The 19,549-nt window shown below is 37.0% G+C and overlaps 1 protein-coding gene across 1 annotated transcript in view; it reads right to left on the bottom strand.

Annotated features, from left to right (window-relative positions):
• LOC134753493 (mitogen-activated protein kinase-binding protein 1) overlaps positions 1-19,549 on the bottom strand; it is a 130,941-nt gene that overhangs the window by 64,999 nt on the left and 46,393 nt on the right. The window contains exon 3 of the mRNA XM_063689372.1: positions 7,949-8,040. Within this exon, the coding sequence (XP_063545442.1) occupies positions 7,949-8,040 (92 nt within the window). The remainder of the gene's footprint in view (positions 1-7,948; positions 8,041-19,549) is intronic.

Raw genomic sequence — 19,549 nt, 5'->3', positions numbered from 1 at the left:
TGAAGATTACCTGCACATTAGGTACTACATACAAGCTTACATAAATACTAAACATTAGGTGAGGTGTTTCCCTTGCGCTATGACATGGGGTGCTTCAAGAAGCAGGTATTTAGAGTTCTCAAAGGTTGGCAACGTATAAGTGGCTCCCCTGATGTTGCTTATGTCCATGGGCGGCGATAACTACTTCCCATCAGGCGGCTCGTCTGCTTGTTTGCTTCCTATTACATAAAAAAACAATGTCCTGTCAAGCGCTGTTAGTCCTAAACGTCGTCGCTCGTCGCCCCGCTAATCGCTCCGCTCGCACCTACACCCTCAATCTAACCGCGTCTGTATGACGGACGCGACGTCCTCTCTCACGGTCGCACAGACAAACATACATATACATTGTAACATACGTGTTAACACTTGTATGTCAATCGGTTGATGTTTTCTCACTACAAATGACGTCGAAGTGACAGTTAGTGGAGTTTTGGCCTCATTTTCTTTGTCTTGTCACGCGAACGTACACTTCGTGTTTTTTAAGCATTAGTAAAAAGGTAAACAATCTTGCCGTGTCTTTTTATTAAAACGCGGTTTTTTTTAATTAGTAACTACTTATTACTTATGAAAAAAAAAGAAAAATAATGTAAATGATCGTATATAATTTATAATTGTTACCTATTTGCTCTGACTTATTTTTCAAAGTGTCTTTTAAAAAAAAGACACGTCAAGATCGCTTACCTTCTTTCTACTTAATGCTAAAAAAACCGGACAAACGCGAGTCAGGCTCGCGCACGAAGGATTCCGTACCATTACGCATAAAACGGCAAAAAAATCACGTTTGTTGTATGGGAGCCCCACTTAAATATTTATTTTATTCTGTTTTTAACCGACTTCAAGATTTCAAAAGGAGGTTCTCAATTCGGTTGTATGTTTTTTTTATGTTTGTTACTCCATAACTCCGTCATTTCGGGGCCGATTTAGAAAATTCTTTTTTTGATTGTAAGCATATACATACAGATTGGTCCCGTTTTTGTCAAGCTCGAGTTCTGATGATGGGATCCATAAGGAACCGAGGGAACTCCTCAAATGTGAAAGGCATACATATAGTGATTTTTGTATTTTCATCAACAAATCCAGCATTTACATAAAAAAGTGACATTTGATGAAGTGGAACTGGTGATGATGATCAGAATGGAACTCTTCAACGACACATAGTTCACGTTTTGCGATTTATTCTCTTCGTTATGGACCCAGACTAAAACTTGGACCTGGACTTTTTTTTGAACTGCGATCCTCACAGAACCGAACTGCTATCAGAAAAGTGGGTTAGGTTAGGTTAGAACTCTGACCCTTACAGAAACGAAATGCTATCAGAACATTGGGTTAGGTTAGGTTGGAACTGTGACCCTTACAGAAACGAAATGCTACTAGAAAAGTGGGTGGTTTTACGTCCTTTTAGTTAGGCAAAAGATGCTGTCTTTTTTTTTCATTTCATTGTCTGTGGAGTGCACCATCAACAATAAGTAACCTCTCAACGGCATGCCCCATTGAAGTCGGGTTTTTTTTCTTAAAAACTATATAGTATTTGTTGTTATAGCGGCAACAGAAATACATCATCGAAAATTTAAACTGTCTAGCTATCACGGCACAGAATAAGTAATAGTATTATCATACAGAACGGCCACGCTCCGCCCCGCCCCGACTCTAATTATAACTCGCCCCGCGACGGCCGCGACAGCAGATTGACGGCCGTTTGCCGGCCGCTCAGTACTATTTTTAAGCAACAGACGTTCCGTTCACACATAGAAACGCAAGTGATTTTTGATGTATAGCGTGTCCGCCCTGTGATCACGGTTCATGAGATACAGCCTGGTGACAGACATACGGACAGACAGACAGACGGACAGAGGAGTCTTAGTAATAGGGTGCCGTTTTTACCCTTTGGGCACAAATTATATAATCTTTGGGTGCGGAACCCTAAAAACGTAGTATAGCCGCCGTCATACAATTGAAGTCACGCTCTCATTTCGACATACCATAAAACTTGGCATAACTATTCAAGTAACATCACAGAATAAATAATAGTACTAGGTAGAGAAGTTACACTCTAACAAAACTCATTTATTACGTAGGGCCGCATGTACTTGTAGCGACGCGACTAAATCGCGGAGTGAGCCACGCCTGGTAACATATTTGTTTATTAACCAACTTACATTTACAGCAGGTTGCCAAACATGAAAGTTATAGGTCACAGTACAAAAATATAAAATTATTAATAACATATTTAAAAATAACATTTTTTTAAATTATTTGATAAACACATTACAAATTTATAGGTAGGTGTCAATTTAAATTTTAATATATATTAATTTTAGTACACATTTCGACGTATGTAATATACACAACAAGTTATCTAATACTGTATTGTGGTAGGAGTGTTAATTGACTCCACATATCTATGTCTGGTCCTAGTTTTCTTTGCTTGAAAATGTAATTGACTGAATGAATGAACATTCCAAGAAATTCACTTCTTCGGCGGCGGGTTCGCGTGATTCTTAAAAATACTATAAAATTCGTCTTGTTGATTTACCCTGTATCACCCTGTATACAATATGTTTCCATTTCCACACAGTTGAAGTGTAAAACACAGTACAGAACTGGGCCATAAAAGCCACTTTATTTGTGACGTTTATAGTACGAGCCACAGGCGAGGGCCATTATATCGTTTTATGATCTTGTGCAATATATAGGTAGTACAGTACAGTGGAAACTCGATACGATAATAGAGCACATGCATCTATAATATATATATATATATATATATATATATATATATATATATATATATATATATATATACATTCGAGCAATAGAGGTAGTTACCGATATCTCAATTTTCGATATTCGCGGTAAGCCCTCCATGCCTGAGGAATTTCAAGGGATGGCGTTTCCCTTGTTCGTATATATATAATTGTTCGTATTTTGGAATTTTTTGTGTTATGGAGGTTTCATTAAGAGATTTTAGGTTTCTTTAAATTACACAGGCATGCAAAGCACCAATCTTCTTTGAATTTCAGAGTTTTTATTTATTTATCTAATGTCTTCGATAGGTCAAATGTAATTATTAGAGTTATGGAATCTTTGGATTTTGAAGAGCAGGGTATAGCATTTTTCGTGTTAACGAGTATTTCGCATTATCGAGGTTACACTGCTATTAAACCACCATACTGGTAAACAGATAAACCGGTATTTAATGTCGGTATACCGTTTACGGTTTATTTTCGCATTAAAAACAGGCAATTTAATAATGCATTTGATTAAAACTGCATAATCTAATCGATACTTGAATATCAATGGATGATCGCGAATTAAGATACGCGTTTGTGGCGTTCCGTAGAAAAAGGACATCGGGCCGGGAAGCACTTACGCCATTGCTATAGTCCATCTAAGATGACTTATGCACCGATTTGAATAGAACAGTGTGGAAGTGTCATCGTAAACACCATACTTTCATAGGAAGACATTAACTATTGTAAGGACTTGGTGATTGAAACAACGACATATTGGAAGTGTTCTTTATTCTCTAAAGCGCTATCCTACTCTAACATTATTGTTTTTACATATATCTATCCTTATCACTCTTACGGGGTTATCACATATCGATTGTGAGTATTATGGTTCGACCTGAATATCGACTTTGCCCTTACATGCCCTTTGAAATTTAATTTGAAAAGAATATTTATATTATTTTAATTTTTAATTTCACATCTCTATTACCCTTACACTATGACATCCCCACACTTTGCCATTGCAAATGCCATGCACACTGTTTGCACAGAGATCTCGAATTCTACAACTAGCGACCCGCCCCGGCGTCGAACGGGTAGTTCAACTAGTTTACACAAAACCTTTACAAATTATACATATAAACCTTCCTCTTGAATCAATCTATTAAAAAAAAACCGCATCAATATCCGTTCCGTAGTTTTAGAGATCTAAGCATATATAGGGACAGACGGACAGACAGCGGAAAGCGACTTTGTTTTATATGTACTATGTAGTGATGTTCAGTCAAGGGCATAAAAGTTTCAAAAATATGTGTACGCTCTTACACCTTAGACAATAAAGTTGTGTTCACATATTTTTGAGCCATTTGTCTGGATCGATATTTTTGCCTTCGACTGTTCATATCATGTTATTATCAGTTATTTACGTTACACGTTGTATATTACGTTTGAACTAATTAATACAATGAGCCACCCCTCCCGTGGCTAAACATTGCAATTTCCACCATGACCGCGACTCATTAAGGTCGCATTTACCTTGGCATTCGCGGTTGCATGTCACGGTCGCAGTTGAACGACCTATTTAAGGCGCGGCGCGGGCGCGGCCGCGCGGTGTAGTCAAGCCCTTAATCAATAGTTTCAAGTGTGAAAGTCGAGATCGTTTAAATTTAGTTTGCACGAACGGTTCAATCAAATGAGTAACCAGTATTTAAAATGTATAAACCTGACAATCCTGAACCTCCAAAATCCTCCTCCAAAATCCTCTGAATCCTGAGCGTCATTATCTATGGTATTACAATTTCAGAAAGTGCCACTGTAGCTAATTGGAAATATCCATACACGTTCGTCTTGAGAACTATAGTTTGTCAAAGAACTTTCTCATTTCAACCATAGACAAAGAGAATCATACTATCTTTGTCTTACACTAGTACTAGCACCCAAAAGAAAAGGATGAGTATAGTTTTTCTTCTTATTTACTGACAATTTGGTTTGACCAACTATATATAAGTAGAATATGGTATACTCTTATGGCTATAAAAATAAGATTGTGTCAGATATTTTTGCGCGCTTCGCTGTGTAAGATATTATTGCAGGTGACTGAGTTAAAACAAATCCTTCATTTCTCCATAACTCCCTCAAATATAAAAAAAACATAACAATACTAGTACATATATGTGACTAGTAGCATTGTTAGTTATATTATGCTAGCCCTTTTATGGCTCTCTGTCGATGACCTCTCACACATGTGATGTAAATGTGACATAACGGCCGTTTAGTATGCACGGTGCCATGCTATCGCCAAATGTACGTAATTTATGCATTAAGTTCTATTAACGCCTGTATTTTGTAAAGAGTTAACAAAATAGAGCTTAACACTGATCCCTGTGGAACTCTTAACAATCTTACAAGGGCTTTCTCCTGAAAAAGGAATATTACAATAAAAAACAATCAAAAAAAGTTTAATGCCTACAGCGTTACTATTCAGTGAATTCGACATTAAATGTTTTCATTTTCTGTTTGAAAAGCAGAAGTAAGACATTGTCATTTGCTTATGTTAAGTCAAGAAACGCCAGTAATAAGATCGCTCCTTGTGATCGCTAGCCAGTGTGCTACATTATTAATAAGGTTATGTACATTTCCCATTTCTGTGTCATATTTGTGGTAATTCACTTAATTGTTCAACGCTAGGTCACTATTGCTCCAAGCAGTTTTTTAGGCAAAAAACACGTAAGACGTGTCATGCAATGCAATTCTGTACTTAGTTATATTATGTAATCTGCAGTCATATACAAATTAAGAGCTAGAAATAATTCTTTGAGATTCCAAGATGGAACAATCTTTTCTGTCGATGACCGTTCTCGGAATTATGTTGCATAATGACCGTTTAGTATGCACGGCCACGGCGACGGGCTATCGTCAAATATATGTTAATGTAACCAATGGGATCCTTAGTTTGTTAACGGTACGTACGTCAATGACGACGTATTAGGTTTTAGCGAAGGAGTCTTTTGTGCTGCTAAGCTGATTTTAAAGTTATTTTAAAATGAATACGTTTTCGTTACACTTTCCATCATTATTGTTTCATCGTTTCAAAAGAAAAACGTCAGCAATATAATTTTATTGAGTAATATTGTCTTCGGTTACCGCGATAGTTACTCATGAAATAAAACTATGAAAACGGATTATATCGCGTATATTGAATTTATAATACATCCCGACGTTTCGAACCCTTTACAGCGTTCGTGATCAACGGGTGACTGGGACGGGGGGGACGGGGGACGGGTGACGGGTGGTGACTTTTTTTTTTTTATCGCGTATATATATATATATATATCTTTACTTGAAAATAATTGTAGTGTATAACTAGCCTTATGAACCGATTTTGCATGTACAACCAGCCTTAAAGTTTGTAGTCTATGATTGTTCATTATTTTAATATGTGGGTATTTTTGCACTTTGTAATTTTTCCTCAGTCACCCGTTGACCACGAACGCTGTAAAGGGTTCGAAACGTCGGGATGTATTATAAATTCAATATACGCGATATAATCCGTTTTCATAGTTTTATTTTATTGAGTAAGCTAAAATTTATATTGATTGGTAGATATTGGTCTCCTATAATATAAAATTGGAAGATAGGTTCTGATACTCTTTTACATATACCACAAAAGGATATTAAAACGTCTGATCTGCAAGAATGAGGTTGCCATGTGACCTTCCAATCCATAGAGAAAACAAGTTTTCATTACGATTAGACACAGGTTTCCTCAAAATATCTTTCATCGACAAACTACTGGCACGTATCATAATAGCTAGGGAATCTAGGGATATACATACACATGCATGTCTGGCGGACAAATCTGTGTTTAGTATTATTGTTTCCAAGACTTGACGGATAAACTATGGTCCTCCCTTAGCTTGCCGATGAAATCGGTGCCAGTATGCAGTATTTCTTCCTGCTAGGCGCGGACGTGTGGGCCGCACCCCCGGCCACGTTTCCGCGTCAATCACGTAGTAATAACTTAGCATAGTGATTCCTTATCACCAAGTACAGATCATCTGAACTACAAGGTGGAGTGCAGTATAAGACAACTCACGGTCACTACAAATTATACAAAAAGCTGCATCTGAACTTTACCATGGGAGCGCGACCCACGGTCACAGGGCACGCTATAAGTATACATAAAAAACCACTTGCGTTTCTATGTGTGAACGGCACGTCTGTACACGCGGCATCCGTCATTGTGTGAGTAAGTTGCTTAAAAACAGTACTGAGCGGTCGGCAAAAGGTCGTCAATCTGGTGTCGCGGGGCGAGGTAATTCGAATCGGGGCGGGGCGGTGCGTGGTCGTTCTGTATGATAATACTATTACTTATTTTGTGCCACGGTTTCACTGGCTTCCGATATGCCAAGTAATATATTAAGAAATAAGTTCAGTTATAATGCAATTTAGAAGTGTTATACGCAGCGTAGCAATTTAAAAGTAGTTTGACCTAATAATGTGTGGTAACCTGTATAATCTATGCCGTCAAGTCTGGGAAGGGCTTGTATAGTCTGCATCTTCTAAAATGATTTTTACGCCTAAGACGGCTTCTTTTGTGCGAGCGGTCGGCCATTGTGTGCCTTACAATGGCACACGCCGTAGCACGCGCTCAGACACAATGGCACACAATGGCCGACCGCTCGCACAAAAAAAACAATGGCTTTTGTTTAACAGATTAGGGTCATAGACTTAAAAACATTTGAGAAGATTCATACTATTAATTAAAAGTTCTTTATTTAGATAACCAGGATCCACATATTGTTAGTTACATATTTTGTTTTACTTATAACTAAGGTTAGTAGGTTTATAATACAATAAAATAACAATTAAAATTAAATTGAAAATTAAATTACATTACATTATATTATTATTGTCCGTTCATGGATCACCGCTGAACACCTCCACTTGCGACTGTGCAGCACCGATTCATGTACGGACAGTCCAGTCTGCTCGAGATCATTTTCAGGATACTGTTGGTGCTGGCCCTCACCCTGCGCACCAGGGAGGCACATCTTTTACGCATTGTTGCATAAAAACAATCTACGTGTGCTTCTGCAAACATCCCTGATGCACTACAGTGTCGAGGCAGCCCCAACAGTACTATAATGAAAGTTTGTAAATACGGAACTCCGACTCACCCTGCCGGGTACGCGACGAGCTCAGTGTTGGGATCACAATCTAGAGCAGCGTTAGAGGAGACTGTCAGCCCGAGCACGCTCTCCAACTTGATCTGTTGACAAAAAAAAAACAATATTAGTAATCTACTCGAAAGTTACCTGGAAGAGATCCCTTAAGGTTCTCCGGCAAGCTCGGTTCTCCATACAAACGTAGTTCCGCTCTCATTTTAAAACGACTAGCTAGATTGCTCTGAAATTTTGTACTTACAATAGGATAAGGTATATCTATGTCTGTAATTAGTTAAAGCATAGAGTAACTTATACTAGAGCGGTACTGTCATAGTACATTTTGTAACCCCAGTAAATTCACTGCCATCTGTCGACACACTTTAAAACTAAAAATGAAGATTTATAAAAATACGATAGAATGTATTTAAGTATAGATAAATGATTTTTTTTATTTGCATTAATTATTTTTATGATTTTGACCCATGTTCTTTCACTGATATGCGTTAAAATTGTTAAATAACAAACGAAACCGTCAACGCCATCTATACGACTGTAGGCCAAAACTAGTAGCGCCCTCTGAACGAGAATCAAATTTTCTTGATTTTCTAGGCACGTTTTTTTCTTAGACTGTATCCATCTATTACGGAGTTATATCTATCTTTGGTTAAAGGCTTCAGATACCATAGTTAAAAAAATACAGTGAATTTAACTTTTTCATACAAAACTTGTTTTTGCTCTAGTTCGTTTGTTTTATAAATTGGAGCTATATTAACTAATTTGAGACCTAGATAGAGATATACCTCATGTCATTGTATGTGCAAAGTTTCATTACAATGCAACACGTAGTTTTAAAATAAGAGCGGAACTACGTTTGTATGGAAAGATGCAATTCGGTCGAGCTTGCCGGGGACTCTTATAGGGATAAATTCGCCTTTGTACCTCTATTTCTGTATGTACACCTGTGTTGTGTACAATGAAGTGATTACGAATACTCCGATTACTACAAATCGCATCCAATTCGAATTCGCACATCGGCGAAATTGAATCAAGCCTGATTAACTACAGTTGACGGCTAACTATAAAAATCTGGACAGATTAATGCAAGCATTATGTCAGCGTTTATTTATTAAGCCAACTGAATGTTTCGTATATATACATTAGTACAATAGATAGAGTAAGATTAAGAAATAATTTATTTGTAAACAAAAGAGAAAAATATAGAAATATAAATAAAAGGAAAAATGGCTACGAAATGGCCTCATCTGAGCATGTTGCTGGCGACTTATAAGTCTTCCAACGCTGATCTTCCTATGACCATGAAAACATACGGTAGGTAACACAAGAAATGTTAAAAGACAATACATTCATATTGCTGGATATTATATCAAAAAACTAATGGAATCATAATAAATAAATAAATATGGATCGTCCGTGGAAGAGTGAGCCATCTAGGGACAGTAGGCCACATGTAATCTGAAATTCTAGCCATCACCACATGTAATCTGAAATGACGTGATGAGCTCCAATAAAAAAAAGTGGAATGTACGGAACATTCTTACCAGGACTACCGATTTTTTCGGTAACTAGAATTACGAAGCAAAGGTAGGTCATGTGTTGTGTGGTCTTCACATAAACACCAAACCATATCCCATTAGCACACAATTTTGGAATCCAAACCTTACTCAACCGGTTTCATGTAAACTGGTAAACATTACTAAAGATAGCAACAAGGTCTCTCTATTTCAATATTTACTGGGTTATTAACTAATAACGATAAGTTTTGGAAGCCCAAGGTGACAAATAAAGGTAAGGTTAGGTTTGTAGTATTTTAATTAACATTTTTCTTAGTGGTTAATTATTATGGAAATTGGTTCTTGAACACGTTTCATTTGGCTAAGAATTTGCAGCAACTTGTCATAAATTAGAAACCATGTCTTTAGGTAGATCAACTTCTTGTAACTCGTTGCCCACTTCCAATGGCTAACTACGTCCCCTGAATTACTTTTAAAAATTGGTTTTTATACACTTTTAGTCTTAATATTTATATTTTTCTCCGCGGCGCATATTTGTCACCACACCCGCTCGTAAGGACTCTCTTTATTCTTTGAAATGAGTTTGCAAAGTTGCATTTTATAGTTTAGAAGTGCAAGAAATTTTGTTAAAATCTTATAAGTTGATTTTGAATGACTTCCCGGTGTCTGATTAAGCCAACATTTGTTATATAGATACCTACAAGATGATAGATAAGACGTTTATTTGATTGCTGCAAACACACAATTTAGAAATACATTGACAAACAGAAAAAATACACAATTAGTTGGTACAAAATATAAAACGAAATATTTGGTAGGTATTCTTCCGTAATTATGATGAAAATGCAATGATATTTATGCCAACATAGCGCTCCTCCGAAATATTTTAAAACCATAAAAATATAGAATATATTTAGAATGAATTTTAATACTTACATATTATTTTTAGCGTAACGCTCAGATAAACATTGTGCGTTTCAGAACTGTCAAATAGTTCATAAATATGTATATAATTATATCACATAACCAGATCCATTAGATATTTATTCAGCGAAAACGCATAACATTACCATACATTTCTGTTGATTTGCAAGTAAACAAGTTTAAAAGTATAAAATATATCATTTGACGCGTATAAATATATTTTTGGGGTTCCGTACCCATAGGGTAAAACGGGACCCTATTACTAAGACTCCGCTGTCCGTCTGTCTGTCACCAGGCTGTATCTCATGAACCGTGATAGCTAAACAGTTGAAATTTTCACAGAATATATTTCTGTTGCCGCTATAACAACAAATACTAAAAAGTACGGAACCCTCAGTGCGCGAGTCCGACTCGCACTTGGGCGGTTTTTGGTATTGCAAGATACATAGCCGCCCGGTAAGCAAAAAATTGCCTGTGTCGGGAGGCACCGCTCTTCCCTAGGTTAAAAATAGTTTGCTTTAACCTAGGGAAGAGCGGTGCCTCCCGACACAGGCAATTTTTTGCTTACCGGGCGGCTCCATCACCTAAATCATGGCAATTTGTGTTTAAAACAAATAAAGATTTTTGTATTTTTTTGTATAACTGTGTTTGATCCCATGTAGAAAAAGGCACTATACTGTTGGTTATCGATAAGGTTGATTTGATTATGATTACCTACTAATTGAATTTATATGCCAGAACCACATTTATGGCGTACGACAGTAAATAATTAAATATTCATTTAGTTAAAAACTGCAAATTGTTTCTAAAGTATTCGATATTCATCAGTACCGCTACCACCAGTTTTGACATAGACATATTCGCTCACGTCTACGAAACTTACTTTCTATGCATCTCGCTCGTACTCGCATATTAGTGCAAGCGAGATGAATAGACAGTAATTTACGTAGACGTGAGCGAATATGTCAATATCAAAACAGGGGCCCATTTCTCGAACGGTATTAGTCTAATATTATTAGTCCACGAACTGTCAAGTCGTATGGGTTACCATGGCAACACACTAATAATATTAGTCTAATACCATTCCAGAAATGGACCCCAGGTGGTAGCCGTAGAGATGTCCCTAAGAGACATGACCTATTTAAATTATAGATTTCCACGGCCCACTTATCTAAGTGCCTTTTAGAGTTACCAATGTTGCCATATTTACTCATTCAAGAACATTTGGATGACGCAAGGGTGTAGTTTTGGCAGTTTTATTACTTTTATGGGAATTCATATAAAGCACTACGAAAGTCGTAACATATATTTTCATATTCATATCATTTATTGCATACATGTGTTTACAGTAGGTCTATAGGGTTAGGGTATTTTAATAGAGATAGATTAGATAAGTCAGTCATTGACTACTTTTGAAGGAATAAACAAGAAAAAAGGTTTGATGCGACATTGACGTTCAAATTTTGATGAAATTAGTAAAATGCATTGCAAAAATAAAATACCCACGTTTTTCAATGAATACGCATTTCCTGTTTCCGCATTATCGGTTTCGTAAATAATATTAACAAAATAAATAATTGATAAAGTTTTGTAAATAGGTACCTACATTCGGACACCTTAAAAGTCCAATTTATATAGTTGGTCAAAACAGATTGCCAGTAAATAAGAACAAAAAAAACTATACTCATCCTTTTTTTGGGTGCTAGCACTAATGTAAGACAAAGTTAGTATGATTCTCTCTGTCTATCTGTTTGAAATGGGTTCTCTACCTTTTCGCCGAAAATTGTATTGCAGAATTTCACTTGGCAACCAACTTTTCGCCAAAGTTTCATTTGGGCGAATTTCATTTTCCAACTTTACATAATCCAACCTAACCTAAACCAACCTAGTACGTCATTTTCATTTCGCAACTATGGGGTTGGGAAATGAAATGGTTGCGAAATAACTATTTGGTGACGATTGGTTTGTCAAATGAAACTTTGGCGAAAAGTTGGTTGCCATGTGAAATTCGGCAATACAATTTTCGCCAAAAATGAAATGAGACAGTCCTTTGACAAACTATAACTGATTGTACCCTACAGATAATGAAAACAAAACTGTCGACAGCTCTAATTACTCGATATTTCAACCATTCGATCACACTATATAACAGTGAAAGCGGAAACGAATTATCGATACGCTATCTTTATTAAATTTAACCGTTAGAAAGTTTTTTTATCACCACATAATAATCAGAAAGCAATCTTCTCTTGAATACCATAAAGTTTTATTTCGAGTAACATAAGACTTTGATAGGAGTTTAGGTAAAAAAATGACGTATTTATATGTCGATTATAATGTAAATGTATGCATTAATAGTATTTGATATTATATCAAATTAGTATAAATAGTAACACAAAATTAAGATTAATAGCCAATAATTTGGCAAAAATATATGTTTAGAAGAAAACGATAAGAACCACACAGTCTGTTGCCATTAAGAAAGATTTATTGTTGCATATCTATTTGCATTGATTTTCCTAAAGAAGAAGTAGAGAAGTATATTTTAAGCAGTTCAGTCACTGCCAGAACTTGTACCTCAATAATTCCATGACAAATGATAAAAGATTGCAGTGAAATTAAATTATACGAAAATTGGAATAGACCTTCCCATTTCTAAATGGGCCAGGCACTATCAGTAATATCAGGCCCATGAATAATATCGCCACCTCTAAATTTAATTCAAATTTCATTATCATTCGCTTGGCCTTATCTCATTTACTTGGGGTCAGAGCATGTAATTTTTCTTCCATACACCTCTGTCGCCCGTCATCTCATCATTCACTTTCCTTTTCTTCATATCAACTCTCACACAGTCCATCCAACTTTTCCTCGGTTTTCCTTTCCTCTTAATACCTTTCTCGTTACATGGTTTCCATCCCTCCGAATTCGCTAGGCGATTTGCCCTTACTTTCTCTACTATGGGTGCAACTTTCAGGCTTCCTCTTACATACTAATTTCTTATCCTATCCAATCTCGTCACGCCATACATTCATCTTAACATTCTCATCTCCGCTAGATGCATCTTTTCATCTATCCATCCACCCGGATAGGTATTGCATTTATATATAGAGATACTAACTTCTCTCCGCAACTTATTCTGCATAGAATTTTTTCCGTGATAAAAATACTCAAACTATTTAATCTAAATCAAATCTCAGCGGTTTAAGCGTGAAGCGGTAAAAGATAGACAGATGTTCGCATATCAATATTAAGTAGGGCTTTATCTACTTATAATCTAATAAACTCGACAGAACATACTGTCAGATCAGTGTTACAACTAGATATAAACGAAAGACAACCACAAAGCTTTTAAGAAGCTGATACTACTTAGGTATTTAACGTTCTCTCAGATAAACTCTATCACTTAGTGTAAGTCGGTCAAATGTGGATCAGCTGACGACGTGGGCGGACCACTTTGACCAGAATTCACTTAGCCAGTCCTAGAATGCCTTAAGTACATGTGTCGTTCTGTATGAAAAGGGTTTTTAAAATTACTAGCACTGGTGTAAGTAAACGTTATTTTTTCAATGCGCTTTACGTAATTTGCAAATTTGGCTTTAAATGTACTTAAACCCATTGTTGTTTTGTAGGAGAAAAGTCAGGATTGGCGTTTAGACCATCAATAAAATACCATATTTATATAAGTTCTGTTACTATAAGATACTGAGAAAAACGCACTGCCTAAACCGATGAAGGGTCTTGAAATTTGAAACATTAATCTTCAAATTTCCAACCCCAAGGGAATGAAAATGGAGTTGAAAATTCTATCCGAAATAAGTCCCGGGTATTGTAGGTATATTTATCGATGCTGCAATGTTAAAAGAAACGCTCGACGACGTAAAGGGGCCCACTGACTATCAGTCCGCCGGACGATATCGGCCTGTCAGCTAGAACAAAAATTTGACAGTTCCGAACAACTGACAGGCCGATATCGTCCGGCGGACTGATAGTCAGTGGGCCTCTTTAATGTCCAAAGGTCCCTCCTGCGGAACGTCACATTTTTCGTCAGTTAATTCTCTATTCCATTGATCATCAATGCTATGAACGGAATACGTTTCGACATTTATATACCCGTCTTACAATACTGTTGTGTGTATTGTCCTTGACTTTTTTGCATAACTTTATATTGTTTGGGTTATAAAGCTATTATATATCTATAATGGGATGGTGGTCGATTTAGTTTTTAAATGTTAATACAAATTAAATGATCATAACATGCCATGCAAGAAATTTTAGATGTTGATAATACACCTCTACATTACTTGCGATTCTTGCGAACCAGACATTCAATTCAATTCAATTCAATTATTTATTTCGAACATTATCAGAAAGAATGACATAATAATATTCATAATTTGTAACTACTTCGTTCCAATAAAATATTTATTCATATAATTTTATCTCCTTTCAATCACTATAATTACACTGTCAATGAGTTCAATGACATAACTGAAAAGAGTGAAAAGTACCTAACCTTATTCAATCTTGCTGGTGTCTGGTCCGCAATTGGATATTTATTTAATATTATCTAAATATACATATAAAACAATAACGCTAACATCCTCTTAACTGACCAATTGTCAGTTAGCATCGTGAACAATGGTTCATTACGTCAACTTCGCCAGAGTATCTTCAATATCTTCATGTTCTGAATAGGAGCCGCATCAATGGTGTATACATAACAGAATTTTCCAAATATCTCGATAAGTATGTATAAGTGTATTCTAGAATCAATTTGTATGCCTTGCATAACAGCGTCACTGACGCCCACATATAGATGCCTTCGCCATATCGGCATCGCATTTAAATCTGTGACGGACGCGCCTTTTTTTGCTGAAGGTCTTTGGTCATGACGTCGATCGCCTTTATAGATGATAGGGCCTCATGTACCTGTATAGACTTAGCATTCCTAGCAATCTAACTAAACTCCTGTTGTCCCATCAACACACCTCCGTCGTACCATTAAACGCTAAGAACCCGCCAAACAGGTCGGCCTTGGTTGACCTTGCCAAGGCTATGGCATCCTTGCGTGTAAATGTAGACTATATTATGTATGTACTATAAATGGCTATTTCGTGTCTGTAATCTTATCTGCCACGGTGTCCTGCCGCCGTAGCACGGCCGTATTTTTATCACTTGTCACCATGCCTGTCACGTTATAACAAGTATGTAAGTGCAAAAGTGACAGGCATAGTGACAGGCGATAAAAATGGAACCATGCTGCTACCGCTGCTTTCTGAGTTTACGTAGTATAAAAGCATTTTCAGAAAAGTGGTAGGTATTATTTACGTTTTATTGAAAAACCATCCACTTTTGGGTTATTTGTACTATTAATCACGAGGACTACCGATTTAAGAAAGAAAACAAGTCCGAAAAAAAATCTGTGTTATGACGCATTTTTAGTATCATTTTGCATGGACCGTCACAAAACTGATACCCTGTTTCTAGCATACATCTTGATTGAGAGATTCTGTTTGTATTAAAAGTGAAATAGCCCACGTGTCTTGTTTAGAAAAGCAAGCAGACAGACTAATACGCTAAAATTTATACGAACTTATTAATGTATTATTTATTAGTTCTAAATATTTATCAGTACGGTTTTTACTCACTATTATTTTAAGAGTAAAAACCGTACTGATAAATATTTTGAAATATGTCTCACGATAGTTTAAGTGCGAGCATTAGTTCTCTTCTCCGCTGGATTACAAACAATCCTATTGATTGATTCCTGCAACTGCATGCCTTTTCTCATCTCCGCCGCAGTGGAAAGGCAGTCGAAGATATGTATTTTTAGGTTAAATGGTCCGCAGCTTAAAATGTCCGGTTCGTGCTTTTTTGATTGTTGCCGACAAATATCTGAAGACACCTCTATACTCTATCTCTATACTATATAGTCAATGCGCTAGAGCGCGTGTCCAGATATTTTTGTGCACCTCGGCCGCTCCGATATATCTAGGGTTGCCATACGTTAGGATTTGTCCAGACATGTCAGGATTTTTGACCCTTTGTCCGAATTGCAGCCGGACTTGGCAAGTGTCAGGATTTTTAGGAATGACCCACCGCAGAGCGCAGCGCGCCGCCGGGCCGGGGCCAGGCGTGACTCACTCCGCGATTTCGTCGCACCGCTACAAGTACATGCGGCTGCCCCCAGTTCTGAGGTCTAGCCATGGTAATTGCCGCGCACCGCTACGGAACGGACGCCTGTTCGCGCATGCGCCACCTAGCGGTCATATCTGTCGTAAAAGACGCGTTTTGTTAGAGAGTGAATCTTCTGTACTAGTACCAAAGATAGATATAACTCCGTAATAGATGGATACAGTCTAAGGAAAAAACGTGCCTCGAAAATCAAGAAAATTTGATTCTCGTTCAGAGGGCGCTACTAGCTTTGGCCTACAGTCGTATAGATGGCGTTGACGGTTTCGTTTGTTATTGAACAATTTTAACGCATATCAATGAAAGAACATGGGTCAAAATCATAAAAACAATGAATGCAAATTAAAAAAATCATTTATCCATATTTAAATACATTTTATCGTATTTTTATAAATCTTCATTTTTAGTTTTAAAGTGTGTCGACAGATGGCAGTGAATTTACTGGGGTTACAAAATTTACTATGACAGTGCTGCTCTAGTATAGGTTACTCTATGCTAGTACTATTATTTATTCTGTGCCGGGGCGTCGTTCAAGCTACGCCAAATCTCTGTTACGAGAAATGTCAGGATTTTTAGGGTGATGTCAGGATTTTTATCAGGACATTTAATTTTTGCATATGGCAACCCTAACTTTATAAGACTATTTACTTAAAACAAATGCAAATGGCTATGTAAGTATGTAATTACCATTGTGCCCGAAGCATGCATTTTAATTATCCAACGTTTATGTAACGATGGAGTAATGTTACTACAACGCTGTTGCGAGACGGCACGGTATTCTAATTTTGTGTAACAAAACGTTGGCTTGTGTGTTATTATGTTTAAATAATTGTAGTATAAAAAAATTGGACAAAAGAACTGAAGTACCGGAGGGAAAAGAGAGGGGAAGCCTTTGCCCAGCGGTGATTATGGACTTTGACGAATACGAAAATTCGGCCGAACATTCGGTTCTGCTCATACCGAACCGAATATTCGGTTGGGTTAAAACTTCCTTCCTTCGTGTTTTTGATCCCTCCCTATCGGACCGACCGGGAAATTTTATGATAAGAAATGGAACCGGCTCATGCCTGAGGGCCTACCGTGAACACCGAAATTCGCAAATAGAGGGCATCTTTCTCTATCACCCTAATTACGCCATAATTGGAGTACTTAAAAGAGAAAGATGCCCGCAATTTGCTAACTTCGGTCTTCGTGGTAGGCCCTCTGATCGCGAAGTGCACCAGCCGCGCTAGCCATATTATAGCGGACGCTCTAAAAAAAAATGTTAATTCGGTAAATATTCGGCAGTGCGAACCGAACTTTTTTTATTTTATCATACTGGTATTAGGTGAGTAGAGTTGTGCCTTTGCCGGTAACATTACCCATTTTGTATGGAAAATGTTACCGAGCGAGAAATTTCCCCATACAAAATGGGGAATGTTACCGGGATTGGCACAACTCTAGGTGAGGGTCAATCGATCCTCGCTAGGAGTACGGGCGGCCGATTGCCTTTAAGTTATATTTGGTAATATGTCTTTGTTTGAGGTGTTATATTAATAATTATCTACTACTATAGTTTAAAAAAGAGTCGAGGGCTTCATCTTTTTCCGAAAGCTTATTTATATTAAACGGATCGTGCGAACCGAACTATTCGGCCGACTGCGAAGATAGAAAAATATGACGAATATGCTGAATACAGAATATTTACCGAATACTCGGCCCATCTCTAGTGTAGTGTGAACGATGGTATACGAAGTTCAATCCAATCATTCGACCTCTTATCCCCATTATCGTTAATTTTAGGAACATTATTAGCGTTATTACCATCATGATTCGCACTTCTGTCATCATTAAGGTCGAGTTCTCGAGTTATATCACCATCTACCGGCAATCTATTATCAGTCATATCTCTATATGATTAGAGTTAATATTTAAATGCAGGGTTTTGTATAATAACATTAAAACCTGTATTATAGAGATCGATTACCGGCCTTTACACACTGCCACACTGCGACTTTTTGCAGTACACAAACACACTTTAGACATAAGCGCGATTGAATCACAATCACGACACCGGGAGTATTGCTTCTATCTGCATTGAGAGTAAAGTAAATAGCGACTGTATCGATACAAAAAATCCCAGTGTGTAAAGGGCCTAATTTGATCCAAGAAGGCTACCTGTACTTCAACTTCGAATCACTGTAGATATCACTAGCAATACTACCATACCAATAGCATAGCATATCGAATCGAGTCTTAAAGATGAGGCCTCAAAAGGGTCCAATTTATTTTGAGGTCGATTAATAATCTAAAATGCGTTCTGTACACCTAAAAGTATAATAACTTTCACCTCAGCAGCTCGAAGAAGCCTACTTTCGTCACTCCCTAGAGTTAGGAAAGTGCGACTTTTCTCACTTCAAGGAGTATCGAAAGTGCGACTTTCCTCACTCTAGGGAGTGAAACAAAGTAGCTTTTTAATTTGCTCGCTACGCTCAAGATTCTAACTTAGAATCACTCGCTTCGCTCGTGATTCAATTATAGAATTTTTCGCTTTCTCGGGACTCAAAATAAACACTCGCAAGAAAAACCAACTTTCCTCTCTTGTTGCACAAATAACTATTGCAACTTTTGTGATAGAGCATAAATTCGTTTGCATATTATATATTTATTCAAAAGTAGAGTTGACTTTAGCAATTATTAAGCTTTTGTGTATCGTCGTAATGGGCAATTTCAAACCTTGTCGCTATTACAGTAGAGTACACTTTTGTACATATTGTAGTGAAGTTAATTTTCTCTTATGCAATAGTTTTGACACATTAATAATTTGTTGTTGATTAAAACTGAGCGTTGGTACTGTTGTCTGCTGAGCTGATATTGTTTCGATTGATTAACTTGTGTAAAAATATTAATGATAAACACTTTATGCAGTTTAACAAAGTGAGATAATGATGTTTGAGATATTTTCACCGTAGGTAGCAATGTC

Source organism: Cydia strobilella, chromosome 27 (assembly GCF_947568885.1).
Source record: "Cydia strobilella chromosome 27, ilCydStro3.1, whole genome shotgun sequence".
Taxonomy (NCBI): Eukaryota; Metazoa; Arthropoda; class Insecta; order Lepidoptera; family Tortricidae; genus Cydia; species Cydia strobilella.
Note: the sequence above shows the minus strand (reverse complement) of the source record. Positions and strands in the feature narration are given on the sequence as shown.